The sequence below is a fragment of the Mesoplodon densirostris genome (assembly GCF_025265405.1).
Source record: "Mesoplodon densirostris isolate mMesDen1 chromosome Y unlocalized genomic scaffold, mMesDen1 primary haplotype SUPER_Y_unloc_2, whole genome shotgun sequence".
Taxonomy (NCBI): Eukaryota; Metazoa; Chordata; class Mammalia; order Artiodactyla; family Ziphiidae; genus Mesoplodon; species Mesoplodon densirostris.
Genome location: NW_026778237.1, coordinates 1,549,116 through 1,570,115, shown reverse-complemented (window position 1 = coordinate 1,570,115; position 21,000 = coordinate 1,549,116). Strand labels below are relative to the sequence as shown.

Genomic DNA, 21,000 nt, shown 5'->3' with positions numbered 1-21,000 from the left:
TAGTTTCTGTTACACAACAAAGCCAATCAGCCATATGCATACACATGTCCCCATATCCCACCCTCTAGAGCCTCCCTCCCACCCTCCCTATCCCACCCCTCTAGGTCATCGCAAAGCACCAAGCTGATCTCCCTGTGCTATGCTGCTGCTTTCTACTATATTTTAGCAGCATTAGGATGCAGGGTAAAATGGAGTGTATGCGGTAATATAGGACAAATATTTCATAGAGTGTAGTTTATTGATAATCACCACACGATCCTGTGTGATTTACATGCCTCTTAAAAATATATAGGAGCTCAGTTCATTTTGTGCTATTTTATTGTTTTTTAACTTAATTGCCATCAAAAAAAATGTTTGTATGCATATGGTTTGTATGTGTATACCCTTCCTTTACTTTCAGAAACTAATGCAAATACATTTGTATTAAAATTTTTTTAAATTACACTTTTCTTGTTAGAAGATTAAAAAATTTCTAATAAAAGTTCCCATCTTTTATTAGGCATACATAAGTACAATATAAATGTGACACAATTCACACCATTATTTCACCCCTATACTCACCTGGATCTAGCTATATACCCAGATACTGATTTGGCTTACCTCTATGTCTCCAAATAACGGAGGCAAATACAAAAAAAAGCCCAAGAAATAAAATTACTCTTAAAAGAGCTCAATGAGCTTGTATACTTCAGTTACATTTCCACTTTGTTTAATCATGCTAACTAAAAAAAATGTTTAACTGTTCTCATTCCATGATGCCCTATTATTCTGTACTAATTTTACAGAATTCCTAATATGTTTTACATATACATGTTTTATTTATATATATTTCCATTTCTAATATCATAGCAAAAGTCAATGTAGCTATTTTAAGAATGCTTTACATATGATATAAATTTTTAATAATAATATCTAATTAGTGTGATATCACAAATCTTAACTTCTTTGAATGTACTATTTGATTATTAAAATATCACTCTCTTGAAATAACAGTTGGCAGACGATCATAAGCCTTTTTTTGACTTCATAAACACTCTTAACAACTTATTTAATACACTATTGTCCAAGCAAGTTGATTAATAGAGAATCAAAAACATACAACTTTAAGTAGGAAAAAAAAAGCTGTATTTATGAAGATGTTTACAATAGTTTATTTTAGGTTATTTCCAATTTTTCACCAATTTAAAAAATTGACCTACTCAATGAAACCTTGTGAATGCAATGTTAAAAAGTATTAACTATGAATCACAGAATTTAAATTTAGTATGAAAAGATAAGAATGGCACATTGTATTGAAGCTATGTGGAATTATGTTTATAGACAGCAGGAAGAGAAAATAAAAATGTAAATATTGCTTGATAGGATAATGGGATTAGAGGTGGTCTTTAAAATTTTTCATTTTTATGCTAATACAATACCTTTATAAAACCCCAAAATCTTCAAACAACACATTTTTTAAAAATTGTGGTAAACTACACAAAAAAGAAAATTTATAATTTTAACCATTTTAAAGTGGACCGTTCGTTCAGTGAGTGAATATGAAGTCAACAAATTTTTAAAACTTTCAGAGGGCACCTGAATAAAAGATGTGTTGTCCACTGGTGATTTTAATGTATCTGGTATATAACTAAAGTCACCACAAAACTCTTTCTGGGAAATTGGCAGATCATAAACATAAAAAATTTATTTTGCTTTTTATTAAACCTTATTGTTTTGCTGTTTCAAAATTCAAATTTACTCACAAGAAAGAGTCAGTTTCATATATTAGATTTGGTTTCACAAATGCTGCTCCTGCTATTCATTCTTATCACCAAAAAAAAAAAAAAGACTATTTGTGACTAATGATAATATGTTACAGAAAATAAAAAGTTAAAAGGTTTTCAATCTGCATATCTGGGAACCTAAATTAAAGCATCACACAACATTTTCAAAAACAGAAAAGCCATTTGATTTGACTAAAATCTTAGTTTTAAGATGGCAGAAAGTACCTTGATAATTTTCTTTTAAGAAAGAATGAAAACCAAGCCATTAAAGAGAAATTCTTCCGAGAGAACTGAAACATGTTATATACCTCTGACTTGGCACTCCTTCCATCTGGAGAACTTTTTTGGTAACTGTTTTCATCACAGAATGATCTAAAGTAAAATGAATTGAAATTAGAGTAATTATTTTCCAATGAGTGGCTATTTCCATTTAAAACCAAAAGCCAACTAATTATTGCTTTTCCCATAAATTTAAATATGAAATCTACATTACATAATTATACACTTATTTCCCCCTTTGTGTATTCTAATTTCTTCCTCAGAAACCTAAGATGCCATCTTGCAGACTGCCCACAGTGGCTACTATTTTGGCAGCAGCAAAGGTCAACTTTAAACATTTTGCATCTAAAGTGGCTTTGGATACCTTTGGATACAAAGTACAGTCTGAGCACCGTCCAGACGCTTAGATACCTAAAGAGCATCTGAGATATCAAACCAGGGCATCCAAGATAACAAACCAAGTCCTGATATTCCCTCAAAAGCTGCTCCTCCCATCAGCCCCCTTCTTCTAAGTGGTACTACCCAGTTGTACACATAATCATCAACGACTTGTCTCCTTGTTACTATTTCCTTCAAACCTCACAACTATCTGCAGGTCTTGATAGCTACACCCTCAAAACACAACCTGAATTCAACCACTTTTCACTTGCTGCAAACTTCCAACCTAACCTAGGCCATAAACATCTCTTATTTGGAGCACTGTGATAGTCTCCTAACTGGTCTCCCTGTTCCTCTTCTTTTTTTTTTTTTTGGCGGTACACGGGCCTCTCACTGTTGTGGCCTCTCCCGTTGCGGAGCACAGGCTCCGGACGCTCAGGCTCAGCGGCCATGGCTCACGGGCCCAGTCGCTCCGCGGCATGTGGGATCTTCCCGGACCGGGGCACGGACCCGCGTCCCCTGCATCGGCAGGCGGATTCTCAACCACTGCGCCACCAGGGAAGCCCCCTGTTCCTCTTTTTTATCCTCCCAAGTGCCTTCTCTATACCAGGTCACCTTATTCAGATACGATTTGGATCATGCCTTTTTCCAGTTCAAACCCCTCTACTCATTTAGAATAATCCACATCTTTACTCTGGCCTTCAAGACTTTACAAGAGCAGACCCCTGGCTAGCTCCTTGACCTCGTGTCATACCACACTCTTCTTCACTCAGTACTCTGCCCAGATTGGCCTCCTTGCTTTTCCTTAAATACTCCACCCACCTACATGCCTACATACTCATTGCCTCCTTGTCCTGGAATGTGCTTACTCCAGATCTTCCATAGCTTGCTCCTCTCTTCATTCAGGTCTCCGTTCAAATGCCACTTCTCCAGTGAAGCTGTCCCCTAACAAACCTATCCAATGGAGTCCTACCTGCTCTCCCTCACTCTCCTTACATTAAGATATTTTTGCACTTCCTACTCTCTAAAATTATATTACTTATCTGTTTACTCATTTCTATCTGATCTCCTTCACTAGAATGTAAGCTCCATGAGGGCAAGACTTTTGTCTGTCTGGTTCACTGCTTTATCCCTAGTCCCTAAACCTGTATCTGGCACACAGAAGATATTTAAAAAATTACTTGTGAATCTGACAAATGAATAAAGTACTCCTGGCAAGAATTCAGAGGTTGCACAGGAAAGAAATAATGCTCTTGGTGGAAGCAGACTTAGTATCTAGGTTCACCTCTATTCAGAGTAGAGATAAGAAAAATTTACAAGTATAATTCACTTTAATTAGTACATTATCTGCTAAAAACATAAGGGAAGTGCAACACTAGAAAAGTACAGTTGAAGCTTGAACAACATGGGTTTGAACCTCGCGGGTCCACTGACACACGCATATTTTTCAATACATATGTACTATCGTCCTACATGATCCAAGGTTGGTTGAATCCACAGATGTGGAACCACTGACTATAAACTTATACCCAGATCTTCAACTGCGTAGGGGTCGACACCCCTAAGCCCACGTTGTTCAAGGGCCATCTGTATATGAAGAGGAAAGTTAAACACATTAAGTTTTAAAAAACTGTCAATACCTGAACAAATTCTTTTTGTTTTGCTATGTGTTTATCAATTTAAAAAAAGTGACCACATACCAACAAGCAGATTTTTTCTTATATCCAGAACGAGCAGAGTTCTGTTGGTTTCAAGGGACTTTAGTAAAGCCTTTGCTCCTTCACTGGTGAGGCCGCACTGCTGCAGGTCAAGTGCTTTCGATGAAAGACAAAAGGTCACTTGCTAACTCTACAGATTTAACATATAGACAACTCATTTTCTCACGTGTGGAAGAGTCCTGCACAAGACAAGTCATGGCAGGCTTGTAATTTTGGGTATGGAAAAAAACAAACATATACGCACACACATAATGCATAATCCAATTTAAAAACCTCTTCTTGGATGTGCAGTGATAACCCTGGCTTTAGTACCAATAAATCATACAACATATTTTACAATTACAGAACTGAAGAATAACTGTATATAACCTATGACCAAAAAGCATCACAAACTGAATCTCAGTTCATAATTAGCAAGGGCGGCAGGGGCATGTAAACCTCACAAGCAAAACCTGGTGGAGCTCAGAAATGCACTGCATTCTTTTGATCATGATCTTCAGCTCCAAATCACACTTGAAACTAGTTCAAAGGGGAAAACAAAATAGAAGAAATGTAATAACTGTTAGTTTTAGAGGAAAAAAGGACAAGTCTAAGAGGATACAAATAATAACAAATTCAAACAATGTGTGAATAGAGAATACATAGTAAAAACCTATCATGAAAGTATGATGGTCAAGAACCCTCGCAGTAAAAGGTCAGACAAAACCCAGAAAAACTGATCATGAATTCTAGTAGTTCTGGGGCTGAACAACCTACTCATTTAAACCAAAGGGATCATCACTAAAGCACAGGTATTAAAAAATATTACATGAAAGGAAACTATCATGAGTCTTTTTTTTAAGTGTTGTGTGGACCATCACATTAAAATAACTGGAGTCTTTCAACACCCCCATGACACATAGAAATAGCAAGTCAGACATATGGATCTGACAGGATATGATACAACCCTTACAAACTCTCACTACAGAAGAATGGACACAGGGTATAATTAACCAAATAGCCAAATTAATACAAACAGCCAGTAAACCTCACCAGTCAATCAAATGAATAAAAATAAAACAAAATGTGGTTATTCTCCTATCAGATGAAGCCAAGATTCTGTAAGAAAAGCCTTTAAATAATGTCTATACACTTTGGATCCAACAACTCTCTTTCTAAGAATTTAACCAAAGGAAATAGTCAGAGATATAGGTAAGGATATATATCAGAGTACTATTTGTAACTGAAAAACTGGACAAAGCTTATATACAAGAATGGATAAGCTATGTGCACTGTGGCATATTCATATAATGGAATACTGAAAATCACAAAAAATGATGTAGGAGATGCAAATTTACTGACTTGCTAAAATGCTCATACTAAATTAATTGAAAAAAGTTATAAAATTTGGAGTAATCCCACTTGCATAGAAAATGGAGAGGTACTCATTTTTGTAGTTTTACATTTTTTTTTACAAGTGCTACAGGCCAGTGTTTGTGAGAGGCAGGCTTCACATCTACTGTTGGGGTGGACTACAAATTGGCATAGCCTTTCTGGGTGGTAATTTGGCCATGTGTATCAAATGTCTTAAAAATATGTCACACTTAGTCATTCCACTTGTAGTACCTTATTCTACAGAAGTAATCCCGATGGACACAGAGATGTATATACAACATATTCACATTGTTTCTGACAGGCAAAAGCAAACTGTCTAAATAGAATTGCAAAGAATTGATTAAACTATGGGACATCAATATGACACAATACTACATGATACATCATTAAGTGAAAAAAGCAGGAATATGAAATAGCAAGTATACTACAATTCTATTTTTGTAATCCCTAAGTGTACATATATATTTGTAGACAAAAAAAGACTGCAAGTATATACACCAAAATGAACAGTGATTATATCTGGGTATTAAAATTATAGGTAATTGTTCTCTTGTTACTCTGTATTTTCTATAAGGGATATATGCAACTCTTAGAGAAAGTTTAGAAGCAAAATAAAAGCTATCAGTAAAATGAGGCTTTAAAAAATCCTATCACAATAGTATCATGCCAAAAGCTAAGCATGTTTCATATTAAAAATTCAATATTTTCAAGTTTAGAATTTACCTCTACGCCATAAATCCTCACTAAGAGATTCTGCCAAAGCACTTGCACCCAGGTCACCAAGGAGCGTGTTGCAGTTCCGAGCGATGCGCCTCAAACGAGCCATGCAGTCAAGATCAGGTTTCCTGGAACGAAGACTCTCAGCCCAGGTTGCTTCATGCCTTCTGGTAGTGTGATACTTCAAAGATTTAATGGGATGAAATTAAGATGCTTGAATAAGGAAACAGGGTGTGCCTGAGTATGGCTTATTATGTCAGAGATTTACACACACACAGATCAAGCATATATGCCAGGAGCATCAACCTGAAATTCAACAGTCACTTCTGGTTTACGAGTCCAGTGACCCAGACTCTGCTCGGTCAGTGATTACATTCTAGCCACTGGATTTCCTGTTTCTGAACACTTATGTAAAGTTGGACAACTCAATTACAGTCTATGAATTATTTTCCTTATCTTCTAAGTCAGGGAATTGGTTCTAAATTCTATCTTTGCTGAGGCCCTATATTTCATCATCCTGTCCTCCAATGGCCTCCAAACGCCTGACTGGGCAAACCATAAGAAAACTTTTTAATATGCATCTTATTTATCAACAAATTATATACACAAACTTCCATACATATAATTTATGTACATGATAAACTACACAGATTTTTTAAAATAATACAAAGGTAAAAATGTTCTAATATTTTCTTTTCCTAACTCCTAAGGCATTATTTTAGTTTACTTATTTTTTATAAAGATTTATTTATTTGTTTGTTTGTTTGTTTGGCTGTGCCAGGTCTTTAGGTGCAGCACGCCAGATCTTTTAGTTGTGGCATGTGGGCTCTTAGTTATGGCAGGCACGTGGGATCTAGTTCCTTGAGCAGGGATCGAACCCAAGCCCCCTACATTGGGAGCACATAGTGTTAACTGTTGGACCGCCAGGGAAGTCTCAAGCATTATTTAAAAAACTATATTTACAAAATGTATCTCACATGCTACCTAAGGTATGCACACAAGCTTTAGAGGCCTGGACTATGCAGAGCCAGTCTGATGTGCCTTGGGAAAATAATGGTTTGACATTTAAGCAAAAGTACTGTCTTGAAGACATTCAATTCTTTATATTCATAAAGTAAACTTTGGTAACAGGGAACACTGACTGTAGATGAAAAAAGTCTTATTACATTCCTGAAAAAGTAAAAGACTCCAAGTGCCTTTGTTCCTCTAAAAGGAAAATCATTAGTGTCATTTTTCTATTAACAATAACTTATTAAAGCTCCAAGCAGAAACAACAGCAATCACTTACACAGTGCTTAGTATGTGCCAGGCACTATTTATACAAATAAGTGCATTTAAACCTCATAATGAGGCATAGAGGTTAAGTGATTTGCCCATGGTCACTAGCTATGAAATGGGAGAAAGGGAATTTGAACCTAGGCCATTTGGCTTCCGCACCCAAGTTCCTGACTGTTTTCTACCTCAGGGGTCAATGGACTTGCCCTGTATAGGCTCAAAGAATTTTTCAATTTTTAAAATCGAAATTTAAACATTTCCAGATTTGTGGGCTATACAGTTTCTGTTGCAACGACTCTGCCCCACTGGTGTAGGGTGAAAGTAGCCATAACTACCATGTAAACAATGGGTGCGACTATGTTCCAGAAAAACTTCCTTTACAAAGCCAGGCGACGGGCTGGATCTGGCCCACCAGCCAGGGTTTACCTATCCCTGATCTGCACCATCAAACTATTAAAAAGCCTTCATGTCAAATTATTAACTAACTTTAGGCCTAAATACAGTCATTATAACCACTGTAAAGTTGTTAAGGCATTATTTTAAAAACTGTATTTACAAATTGCTGATGTACTGACTTTTATTAGTTTAAAAACTACAACAGCTAATAAACACTTGATTCATTTAAGTCTTGAAGACTAGAATGGCATAGTTTCTTCACAGTATTACAATAAACGTTTTCAGTAAAAAAACATACATAAAAGTATTATTAGGTATTATATACTAAATCTCTTATTTCTAAAATTAAGTGGACTATCTTTACTAAATGGTAGAATCCCAAACTGAAAACCGGTCATATTCTTTCAGGAAAATGAAAGCTGCGCTCACATGTATCAAAAGACAAAAATTAGGGCTTCCCTGGTGGCGCAGTGGTTGAGAGTCCACCTGCCAATGCAGGGGACATTGGTTCGTGCCCCGGTCCGGGAAGATCCCACATGCCGCGGAGCGGCTAGGACCGTGAGCCATGGCCGCTGAGCCTGTGCGTCCAGAGCCTGTGCTCCGCAATGGGAGAGGCCACAACAGTACCACACACACACACACACAAAAAGACAAAAATTAACTGCCCTCTGTATCAATATGTTACTGTGCTTCAATCACATATGTTTTCATGAAAGTTTAAACATAAAATCACCTTTAAGATCTAGGCCATGTGATTTGCTCCATGCCATGTCAGAATACACCCCGTGAAGCTTACTTAACTTGTCTTAAGTGTGATAGAATTCTTTATACCTTGACAAGTAACTAAAAGGAAAAAAAAAAAACCCACACACACAATAAGATGAAGAGCCTATACATTTGTCAATCTTGACTTATTTGCTTTTCTTGAGTCAGTTGGAGGTTTATAGCCACATTCTTAAAATCATTAACTACAATCTTCCCAAACAGGTAATTGACGAACAGATGCATCCTAAAACTTGTCAGTAACAAAGTGCTATTCCAGTTTACAGCAACAGTTTAATTCTATTTAGATACTAAAACTGAATACACTGAATACTGCAAACTTTATCCCCAACCACTCAGCAAAGTACTACATACCTTTTCAGATATAGGAAAAAAAAGAAAAAAAAGAAAAAAAAGAAAAAGCATACGATTCTTCCTATTTTCATTTCCAAAGATACATCCCAATCTTAATGATCAATCAGCGATTCAAATGTCAACTATAAACCCGGTATTTTATTAGCTGCTCTGCAGTGTACTAGAGCAATAGAAGAGAGAGGACCTCAAACCCTCTGTTCCCTCAAAGTGAAAGGCAGGCTTCCTGACCCCTCCAGACCACTACTGGACACAGGGAAGGCACACTAATCTTTCAGGACCCTAATCAAGAGTCACCTGCTTTGTGATTACTTCCATGACACACCCTCACCAACACCACGGAGTTTGCTGCTCCTACGGGACGTTACATGTATTTACTATTTTAACACATACCACAGTGCATCATAATTATGATTGCAGATAGATGTTCTAACAATTGAAAGAGAATGATGACTTTTTTGCTCTTCATCTTGCTCTTTCCCTTCCTATTTCTTGAAGAGAAACCATAAAAATATAAACAAACAGAGAAAACAGAAAATATACAAAACATGTGGTTTGTGGCTTAACACAAACTTAAGTAAGATTAATTCTGACAGTATCCAGCATGACAAACTTCCATGGTACAAATGAGAATGGACCAAGGTTTGAGCAGGTACAGGAGACAATCCAGGCCTGAACAACACCGACAAAAGGTAGACAGGAAAAGGTAGACAGTCATGGTGTGTAGGAAATCACGAGACCAGTCTGATGGGAAGAGACTTAAACAAGACTGAAACTCACTTTCTAAACCTCCATCTCCAATTGGACAATTCGCAGGACACAGGTGCACCAAAGTGGCCAATTTATTCAATCCCTTTAATATGGAGGAAGAGTTTACAATTTTACTGGTTTAATTTGCCCCCAAAGCAACTCTCAACAGTTATGGCCTCTGTTGTCAGAGCTTTGTATGAAATTAAGTCAAAGTGTGGAGCTCCTTTTCCTTTTTTTTTTCTCCTTAAAAAAGAAAAGAAACACTTGTTCCGAGTAAAAACAAACATATTCCAAAGCATGTGTACATTGAAAAGTAAAGAAACTTTATTAACAACTTCATAAAAACTGACTTAAAATTTTAAAAAGAAAAAAACATGTTTCAGAGTCCTTCCGACTGGAGTCGTGTCTCATAGTGTCCTTTCTTTACAGAAATAGTCGTATTACGACACATATGCACGAGGATTAACACCATGACACACTGTACACGGCGGGCCCCGGCGAGCTCACCAGTCGTCGTCTGAGTCCAGGTCCCTGGGGAGGATCCACTCCACGGATGAGCCCAGCAGAGTCTGAAGCTCGTTCGTGAAGTCCACCAGATCTAAGAGCTCCTTACTTTCCGCATTAAAGGACTCCAGGTCTTTGGGGCAAGAGAATAAGAGACTTGCTGATACTTGCCGGTAGAACTCGGCCTCCGCGATGGTGACAATTTCCACATTTGGGAGATTGCAGCGGAATATGCAGGAGGACATTTGCAGTTTCTTGAGCAGGTCTGAGAGCAACAGCCAGTTACGAGGCCTACACCAGAGAAAGGACAGTGGTTTGAGCTTCCGGCAAAATGAGAGGCGCTCCCAACTATGAACTACCTGTCTCCTGGCGGTGAGAGGGCCTGCTCCTTCCGCTTTGATTACCCCACCGCCACCCCACTTCTCACTGTCCTTAGAAGATCTCCTTCTTCTTTTTCTTTTTTAATTTTATTTATTTATTTTTGGCTGCGTTGGGCCTGTTGCTGCGCACGGGCTTTCTCTAGTTGTGGCTCACGGGCTCTAGAGCGCAGGCTCAGTAGCTGTGGCGCACGGGCTTAGTTGCTCCGTGGCATGTGGGATCTTCCCGGACCAGAGCTCGAACCTGTGTCCCCTGAACTGGCAGGCGGATTCTTAACCACTGTGCCACCAGGGAAGCCCGGAAGATCTACTTCTAGCGGGGGAACTCTGGACTCATGTGCATGTGTTAAGAGACCACCTAGGGCGGATCAGCCAACTTAGACAAAAGCAGGAGCAGCGCCCCTGAACGAGCCTCGTTGCAGGCCACCCCAGTGCCGCCTTGGCTCTGGCCACAACTCAGGTCACCCCTCTCCAAGTAAGTGCACCCCGTTCTAGTCACTGGGGAAAACCAGTCTGTATGCCAACCCAAGGGAGATGGCAAACACCTCTTTGACCTCTCCTCTCCTCCGGCCCTCACGGACAGAGCATGAGAAACACTCGAGGTCACCTGGCTTTCCTTTCCTTTCCCACACCTCCAACCTGCCCCTCAATGCTGCCGGGAGTGAGGCTTTTTCGAGAAGGGAGGTGGTACAATCCTTCCTGATACCCTGCCACGCTTTATCATCTCTATCCCGAATAGAAAGTCACCACAAAGGCAGACACGTTCCCAGCCTCAGAGTCCAAGGAGGATGCTACTCCTTAAGCACCGGGGTCAACACACAGCAGAGCAAGGTCTCCTGATGTGTTCACTCCGAAGGGTTGGTCGTGGGGCACAGTGGCCCGACCGTGGGGACAAGACTCGATCTAAGCAAATCTGAAGACACGTAAGATCCCAGGTGCCACATACGGCTTTCTCTAATCTTATACGAGAAGAGGGTACACATCAGTACCGTCCCGTGGACCTCACGCGCCTTGGAAGGCCCCTATGGTAGCCGTTTGGGGAGGATCCCTTCCCCGAGAGTTCAGTGACTGAAACTGTGCAACTGCAGTCACTGACTCCCGTGTCCTTTGGGCTCTAGGGGTGTGTTCCAATGAGGGCAGTTGGCTGGGGAGCCCTCCCACCCCCCAAACTTTTCTGGAAAAGTTCCACTGCATTATGTGAGGTCGCTGGACACTTGGTGAGGAATTCACTCACCCCCCAACCCATCCACCCTCATCTGCTGAAGGGGATTTCTAACTCCTGCCACCCCACAGAGCAGCTGGGCTGGCTCTCGACCACACGCTGGCCACGCTCAGCCCTGAGCGACGGACACCTGGACGTTGTAACACGGCAAAAGGGGGTCTTCGGAAAATTCAAATTCCAATAGGTCACCATAGGCCTCGTTGCTGTCCTCCTGGTCCTCCGGTCCTGGGGGATTTGCTAAAACATCGTAACCACTTTCATCATCTGGTTCTAACCGGGGGGGGGGGGTGGTGGCAAACAAGAGAGAGGTCAGTAAGCTGGAGCAAGATTCCAGCTGTTCTCCAAAAAGGACCCTGGAAAAATTCTTTCCCAAGCAAGCCCTGCTCACAGCACCACCCCCACCCCCACCCCCACAAGCCCAACTGAAACGAACAAGGCTGCTCACCACACACACAGCTGCCAGAGAACTCCGAAGAGCAACCGGGGTTACCGTCGTCAGGAGCCTGCAGGTTAAACAGTCTGGAGAGAGAGGGGGACAGAGAGAGAGAGAGAGAAACAAGATAACGCCTGCTGGTAAGAGGCAAATGCTGCTGGAGTTCGGGAACATCTCCCGCTGGGGCTGGTGTCATCCCCTGACAAGCCCCACTGCACACGCCTCCAGGTATCTGACAGAAACCTCCCCACGCGTCCACCCGCCTTCCTGAGGGACTGCCCGCCTCACCGCCCCAGCCTGCCAAACAAAAGCTAGCCTGGCTAGCTAAGAGTTTTCCAGCCCCACACCTTGCAAAACTCAAAGTATGGATCTCTTCTTTGACAGACTAACGTTGGGCCGCTTTTCCCAGTAAAGGGTCACTTAGAGTAAACGGGGGGTGGGGGTAGGGGGAACCCAGGTGAAAGGCTGTGAAGTCACCGTCTAGATGCTTGAACAAGACCGTGTCTTGACCTCTGCCGTACCTGTTAAGAACTTCTCCAGAAGTTCGCTGTGGTTCACTTTCTTGATGGTTCTACCTGAGTACGTAGCCAGGGTAGGATCAGCACCGTAGGAGAGGAGCAAGCGGACAATTTCGAGATGATCATTCTTGACAGCATCGTGGAGAGGCCTAGGAGAGGTGTGGGGGATTACACCTGTGCACACGACGCTTGCTTCTAAGGACAAGGGGCAACATCGAGCGTGTGCGGCCAAGCCTCGTAGGCGCACTATTTCACCGAGGAGGTGAGCGTACAGTCGCTGCGACAAATTACTCTGTTATTTCAACACATAACCCTTTACGGGACAGGTGAAGGGACCATCTCAGGCCTAATTCTTCAATGCAAATCTCTCTTAATGCATGGCCCAAGGAGGAACTCAGGCCACGATGAAAACGTTTCCAATGAACTTAAATAGTGACAGACTGTAAGAAGGTAACGTACGGCGGGGTGGGGGGAAGAACCCCAGCATCACGGAAGCAGATACGAGAAGCTATGGTTACACCATTACAAACAAAACCCCAAAAGTGCAGTCTGTAAAAGAAACTAGGGGCAAAGTGGAACCTCTCCCGAAACCAACTTGGAGATGAGTGATCAACCCTCTCGCCCAGCAGCAGTCGACAGGCAGGGCGAGTTCTCAGGAGGGCACAGAGTCCCCCTGCCCGTGTCTGCTGGGGTCGGGAACACTGGCCGCAGTCCCGTCCAGAAAGGATGCTCTGTGGACACCATGAACCACCAAACACCTCACAGTTCTGCTGATTTCATGACCGTCAGGAAAGCCCCGGTGCCCTGCCTCGTGGTGGTGTCCCAGGTACAACCAGGAAGACGCTTGGGCTGACGCAGACCTGGGCCTCTGGCCAGTAAACTGAGGTCAAGGACAGAGTGGGGGCCAGGCCCGGGGATGTGGGTGGACACAGCAGGTCCTATCAAGCCAGTTGCCACTGGACTTGTCTGTACTCCTGCAACTTTCAACTCACATATACGTTAAAGATTGTGATTCAACAGACGCTGGTGAAGAGTCCAGGGTCTTAAAAGAGAACACCCCTGATTATTCATGCACGCTCAACATTGTCAGGGACTTCTGTCCATAAGAGCGTCACAGAGTTTTAAAGTTCTATGTAAATTTGCCAGAAAGATCTGTCCGATTCCATTCTAGAGGACTCCGCCATCAGTGTGCTTACATGGCACTCACTCTCCATCTTTCCTTCTGGGGTTCCCCGCACACCCTGAGAACCACTGCCTATGCCCCAGCAGGGCCAGGGCAAGAGCAAGACCGCCACTGACCCGGTTCCATCCTGGGCACTGCAGTTGACATTGGCGCCATATTCAAGGAGGTGTCGTACGATGTTGAGCCAACCTCTTGCACAAGCCTCGTGCAGAGCACAGTAACCCGCATTGTCGCAGTGGTTCACATCACAAATCTTGTTCTCCAGGCAGTACAAGACCACTTCCTACGGAGAGAGGAGAGGAGAGGAGAGGAAATACCATCAGACCACCATACAGTGAACCTTGTAAGGGTGACCTCCCCATAGCTTGGCGGTGCCCACTTTCAAAGGCATACATCCTTGGGACCAAAAGCCCACCATGGCGCGGGCAGGCGGCAGGCATCCTGGTGGGGGGCGAGAGGCGTGAGAAGGGCTTGGAGATACAGACAGTGTTGTCTAAGGCTCTGCTGCACCAGTGGCCTGGCCATGGGCAAGTTACCCTTGAACTTCTCCAAGCTTCCACAGGGCTGCTGAGAGGACGCATTCGGATAGCGATGAAAGCCCTCAGCCCAGGGGCCGACGTGACCAGTACAAGGTGTCACGGCTGCTAACATCTTAGATGACACATTGCCAAGCACAGACCATTCTCACTTGATGGGTCTGTTCAGTCGGTGGCAGTGGACGATAACACAAGTTTAGATAAAAGTATGGATGACCAACGCTTAAAGAGAGCTTAAATCAGCCGGAGAACATTCCCGAGCTTAGAGAAGCAGGGACACCCAGGCCAGCTACATCCTCACGCCCCCTGTTAAGACCCCAAATCAGAACCTGGGCCTCAGATGCTCTTGTCTGTATGTTAAGTAGAGTTAAAGAGAAGCTCTCTCCCTCCATCCTCGAGGAATGACACAAAATGCCTCCAATAACGCCACCCTCTATTTTGCCTCACTCCACCCTCTCGGGGCAGAATCAGTCTCATATTTTCATATTTACTCAAGTTAACGACAGGAACCTGATACACCACAGGCTGCAACCTCCACATTTCAAGAATCAAATAAAACGTTCACCGCCCCCCACCCGCCCGGAGATGTTCTGTGTCAACACTGTGCATTAGAATCACTGTTATTAACCTTATTTCTTTGGCTTGTTAAAATATTAATATGAACCACTCCCAGTAAGCAGAGCAGGAATTTATTCCATGTTTTATTACCTTAAGAAAGTTTTCAGACACATCGAAAGCATTTGCCACCAGAAAACACGTTATACTGTTTGTACTGGGTAAGTCGTGCCCAGCAGAGAGCCGTCAGGTTCTGAGAGCTGGGAGTAGGCAGAACGTGCATGTGGCCCAGCACCTGGTCTGCTGGGTAAGGGGGGATGGGATGGGGTCAGAACAGGCCTCCTTGTGACATCTCTCAGGTAACTCATCTGTTAAACCTAAAACGGGGGTCATTCCAGCCGCCCATAAGTGCGAGATGGGTTCTGTAAAACCTTTTATGCCCTTTGGGGGACACGCCAATCAAAGGTGACCGCTCACTTGGGAGCGAACTAGAATGTTCCATTTGCTTACCACGTGAACCCAATGGGGCATGTTGGTAAACCTGGCCATCGGTGCCCTGTTACTTCAGGTCACTGCAGCAGCTCCCTCCCAAAACAAGAGGAGGAAGAGAAAAGGCACGCCCACGAATGCATTTCTCCGTTTACATCCCAACCTGCCAGAAAGCCCACAACCCTCTGGGCTCCCAGGCCACCGGCCCCGAGCCCTGGTATCCAGGACACCGCATGAAGCTGCTGCTCTTTGAGCAGGCCCTCTCTAGCCAGACTTGAGTGGACGGCTGCAAGCTAATGAGTTGTGTGCCCCAGCCAGGGAGAGGCCCTGTCCCGTGGCTCTGGGATCAGCTCTGAACGCCACCAACTGCTGTGCACACATCAATTTACTCACCCAGGGTTTATTTGCTGCGACCATCACGGCCTTCGCCTGGAAACCTTCATCACTACGAGGGCAGGTTCAAGGGTACCCGGAAATGAAAGGCCGTCCGAGCCGACGGGTAGGTCAACTCTCTTCTCCTGGCAGATGGCAGCAAACGCAGCAGTAGCCCCACGGCCGGTCAGACGTTTGGCCACGGGCCGTCCTGACCCAACCACGTCGATCCCACTGTTTACACGGTGCTTCTCAGTTCCCCAGGTGAGGACGTCTTCTGTCACCCGCAGGAACCCAGGAGATAGCAGGAAAGGAAGGTAGTACTATCCTCATTCAAACTTGGAAACGGAGGCCCAGAGATATTAAACCCCAAGTTCAATTAACATGAAGGACTAGACCTGTAACTCAGGTCTGTGGTACCTGGTCAGCTGGGAAGATTCAAAAGGCCCAAGAGGGCCCCGGTTAGAGGGATGCAATCCAGCTGTGACGAGCATCCCACAGGCCTTCTCCTAGCTACGAGGGTGATGGCCTCTAAATGGATGGCAACCGTCGCCACCAACACTTTCTCTAACTGAAAGGCGAAGAGGCGGGGCGAGTCTGTCGACGCAACACATTCCTTGCTTTATTTTCTCCGCTAGAAATAAACGGGAGTGTCTGAAGGGCAGCCCAGCCATTCCCGAGCAAAGTCAAGCTGCTCTTGTCGGACAGCTCTCCGTTCAGCGGCTATAAGCCGAATGCCATTACCCGCAAAATGTAACCGTAAAGGCCATAAGCCCGACGTTGTTAGTTAATGAAATGCCTCATTAACTTTTTAAAAAACATGACTTATTCAATTCATAGAAAATTTAACCATCACCGCTAAAGGCACAAGCATGTGGTTGCACACTGGCGGTTTAGCCTAAGAAATAGAAGCCTTTTTCCCAGGAGGGAAACGTTTGAGGTCTTTGGCCACGCAAGTGATCTGTTTAACACGGATCTGAAGCCAGAGTGTGTTTCTAAACTTCCAGAACCAGATTATCATGACATAAAGCTCAGACAGCCTTTATACTGCACATGGTATCTTTGGCTAAGCAGAAGAAAATAACCAAGAATGCTGAAGACAAAACTTCAGGAAAACCCTCCCAAACCACACCCTTATCTGCTTAAGCAAACCGTCCTTCCATTTTAAAAGGCTTAAGCTGCCACAACTCCCAACTGGGCCATCATCCCAACATTTAAAATTCTGCCCAGAGAAATCCTAGAAAGTTGGGTTCAACGTTGAAAGCGTTCATCTACTTGTCACAATGTTCAGCATCAACACTGGTGATCTGTGTAATCTACATATTGAAATTTACATTTGAATAAAAAAACAAATCCCACCGTAAACATTCCCAAGGCTTCCTGTGCAATCAAAGGCCAGGTAGCCTAAAACAGTATGGATCAAGTGCCCCTTGGTCCAGGCCTCAGAGCCACCAAACCAAAATGGAAACTGTCTTAGAGGACCAACGAGGGTCTTTTGACGTCTCTGGTCCCAAAGGGAGGCTGCTGGAAATGATGCCAAGTTCACAGGTGGGGCTCGGAGCCCCGCCCTCCATGGCGGGTGCAGCAGCACCCCGCCCCCCCATCTCCAGCATTTGCTGGAAGCGGGAGTCTACTTTCTCAACCCTAACCCAAAAGTTGGGGTTAGGGGTCTCCCCCCCACCTCCAGCGTTTGCTGGAAGCAAGGAGACGATCTTCTCAACCACGGGGGGTCGAGCTCAGCACTATGTGCAACATCTGCTCTGTCCTCCTAGGCGCCCGCTCTCAGCTCCTGGGAAGCCAACTGGGTGCTCCTTGGACTTCACCTGCAAGTAACTGCGCCAACTACCAGAAAGTGCACTCTAGCTAATGGAGAGGTCTCCAAGAGACGTGGAGATATAAACAACAGCACATTCAACCCACAACAACAACAAAAAACACCCCCAAATTAAGCATAGCCCTAGTGCTTCCAACTTCCCACCCCCAGTCATGCCTTAGGGCCAAGGTAGGCACACTTCGAAGGGCTCACGGCGCTATGGACCGGGGTGGGGGGACACGACGGGAGACGGGGGACGGGGGCACAGAGCTGGCTGAGGGTGTGGGAGCCAGGGCTCCGGGCCAGCCTGGGTCCTGCCACCCCAGTGCTCAGCCACACCTCCACGCTCAGCCTGCTGAACCGCCTTTTACTGTCACCATTCAACTTCCAGAGGGCTGATGCCAGCACAGAAAAATGCCTTTGCCCTGTGGGCTATTACATCCCAATTGCTACTGACAAGCATGGTGGGGGAACTGCACAGGGCAGAGACAGTCATCTGCCTCACAGAGGTTTTGAACTGTAAAAAGGGCAATTCCAATGTGAGCCCGTCTTGCTGAGGAGCGTGGTGGGCTGTGGAGCACTGCTGGATTGCTACCTGTACGGGTATCAGCCAACCCCTCTGAGGCTCCGTTTCCTCATCCGAGAGTGGGCTAGTACTCGTTACTCCCAAGTGAAGATGTTAAAAGGGTGAAAGGTGTTACTACAGATCACACGGGCTTAGGCAGATATCAGCTATCTTTCTATGTTGCTCTAGCAATAGAGGCTATCACTGTCATCAGCCGTGCTGGGTTGGGATACAGCAGTGTGGACAGGGAGTTTTGTGCAAGGCTCAACCCCTGCTCCCCGCCCATCAGCCCTCGGCTCCCGTGCCCCCTCAGAAAGAGACTGCTCAGGTCTGCCCCACTCCCACCCCTACTCTGCACAGACACTTCCCACCCGCTACCCCACAGGGGCATCACTCTGCCCCAAACAGCACAAGTTATTAGAGCTAATAACTACTCTCCTTCTTGCTATTCAGAATCCAAAAGGGCTCATTAAAATTCCCCTGGTCGCCAAGCCCTGGGTTAGGTCAGATTTTATATCAGAGATAAGTGAGCCGGACTGGCCGAAGCAGCCTACCTGCCTGAACGGGAACGGAACATCAGAGAGGCCTGCCTTTCTTTTCACAGCACGACTGAACAAGCCACCAAAGAGCCCGCAGTGTGTGCAGGGCCAACGCAAACACCCTGCTGGAACACCCAGCCCAGCCCGCCATGTGGAGGGGGCTGGGCTCTGCGACCCGCCCCCCATCCCCAGCCAGTGTGTCCCCCACCCAAGGAGCAGCAGCCAGCGGATCCTGATCCGGGGCACCCACAAGCATGCTCACCTCGTAGCCAAGCCGGGAGGCCTGCTGTAGGAGGGTTTCACCCGCGTTCTTATTGACAATAAGTCTCTGCGCTTCCGGTGGCATCAGGCGGGACTGGGTGGTCTCTGGAGGGGAGCTTGAGCACGTCAGCTGCGAGGCCTGGGAAGCTGCTAACAATTGCTGCAAATGGTCCAAGGGCTTCTGGTCCTGCTTGGCCGGCGAAAGATCATAGTCGGAACTGGGCTCAGGCTGCTTTCAAAATCTCCGGACGGTCACCTATCACGAAACCAGGCAGCGCACACATTTCAGGCTGTGCTTCCACCACCCGCCTGGTTCGCCTCCTCCCTCAGTTACAAACCTGAGTGGAGGAAAGCACTTTTCCTCCTCTCTGTCTGGGGGAGGCGGGGTGGGGGGCAGGGGGTGCATTTTTACTGGCTGGAAACCTCACCACCACCCAGGAGACAGGTCCCCTAGGAAGGGGCAGTGACGTTCTGGGGGGAGGGGTTCAGGAAAAGGAAAGCTTTGTCCCCAGAAGTAGAGAAGTAGGCAGGCGGGATGTGCCTGCACAGGCCCGGGGGGCGGGGGAGAGCCAGGGGCAAGAGGTACCTTGCCATCTGCATTGTCCACGTAGGAGTCCCCTGGCAGCGGCAAGCCCCGCCTGGGCTCCTGAGGGATCAAATGCTTGGTTTTGCACGGTCGCTTCCCGGATGGTTTCTCGCTGTTGTCGGTGTATTTCTGCGGCAGGAGCGAAGGCTGCCAATCCATTTCTTCGTCCACGCACAGCACATCTGTCAGGGGGAGAAGAAGCGGGCGTCACACCGTTGTAGCCGGTGAGGAACGAAAAGCCCATTGTTAGCACTGATCGTTGGAGCAGCTTCAGTTTTTAAAGATATACCGATTATGTTTTCAAAGCACTAATATTTTAATTATCCCACATTCAACCGGCAATTAGGCTAAGCCACGACACGCCAAATGGCAAGTCGCTTCAAAGGGCCGCAAGAGAGGGCAGAAGCCAGCCCTTCGTGCGCTCCCGTCCCCACCCGTGGGGGGCCTGGGGGCTCGGGACAGGGCGACTGGGGACAGCCTGAGGCTGGAATGAGGGCACTGACAAGCGCCCGGGCTCACTCAAGACTTCCCTTCCTGCCCAGCCGCGGGCTGGGTGATGAGGAGCAGCCCAGGAAGTCGAGCTCCCACCTCACTGTCCATTCCATAAGGAAGTGTGCAGGCTGAAAGGACCTCATGAAGAAAACTCCCCGCTCGCCACACGCTACTCTTGTCAACTTGGATGGCGCTCAGGTCCCCTCCAGGGCCGTTTCCCACAGAGGGCGGGTGATCTACCCTCCAGGAGCGCCCCCCGCCCCGTGCGTACCCTGTTCATTGTCACTGCATTTAAGGGACTCCTCCAACCAGCTTCTGTTGCTTTTGGCCTCTGCCCTTTTCCTGCCAGGTTTCTCTTCGGAGATGCTATTGCCCTGGGGGGTGACCGCAGGCTGAACCGCCTGGGCCACTTCCTTCCTGCCCTGCCGGCCAGGTTTGCTCTCTGCTCCCGCCGTTCTCTAAGGTGCAGCGAGCGGCGCTGCTTTCTGGGATGGAGCCCTGTTAATTCAATGCACACCTCAGGTTGGTCAGCTCACTATAATGTGGCTCTTCTAAGTGGTCAGAGGAACTGTTTGTCATTTCCCTCTCAGGCCAGTCAGCTAATGGAGAAACAACTACAAATTAATGAAGAAGCCCCCCGGGGCGGGCCGGGGGGGAAAACAAACTGTCTTACACATCACTAACAGGGGTGGGGGAGGGGAGGGGTGTGGCCACTGTGTTGGCTGGAACTTGTCACCAAGTCTCGGGAGGGGGCCTATTTGCCTTTGGCCA

At 45.6% G+C, this 21,000-nt stretch overlaps 1 protein-coding gene and 1 pseudogene across 1 annotated transcript in view; both read right to left on the bottom strand.

Moving 5' to 3' along the window:
• Positions 1 to 21,000, bottom strand: part of LOC132483040 (centrosomal protein of 78 kDa-like) — a 360,457-nt pseudogene that overhangs the window by 17,316 nt on the left and 322,141 nt on the right.
• LOC132483031 (BCL-6 corepressor-like) overlaps positions 10,101 to 21,000 on the bottom strand; it is an 18,493-nt gene continuing 7,593 nt past the window's right edge. The window contains 8 exon segments of the mRNA XM_060088275.1: positions 10,101 to 10,748; positions 12,002 to 12,157; positions 12,842 to 12,987; positions 14,138 to 14,304; positions 19,153 to 19,407; positions 19,738 to 19,919; positions 20,501 to 20,668; positions 20,671 to 20,727. Of these exon segments, the coding sequence (XP_059944258.1) occupies positions 10,288 to 10,748; positions 12,002 to 12,157; positions 12,842 to 12,987; positions 14,138 to 14,304; positions 19,153 to 19,407; positions 19,738 to 19,919; positions 20,501 to 20,668; positions 20,671 to 20,727 (1,592 nt within the window). The 3' untranslated portion in view covers positions 10,101 to 10,287.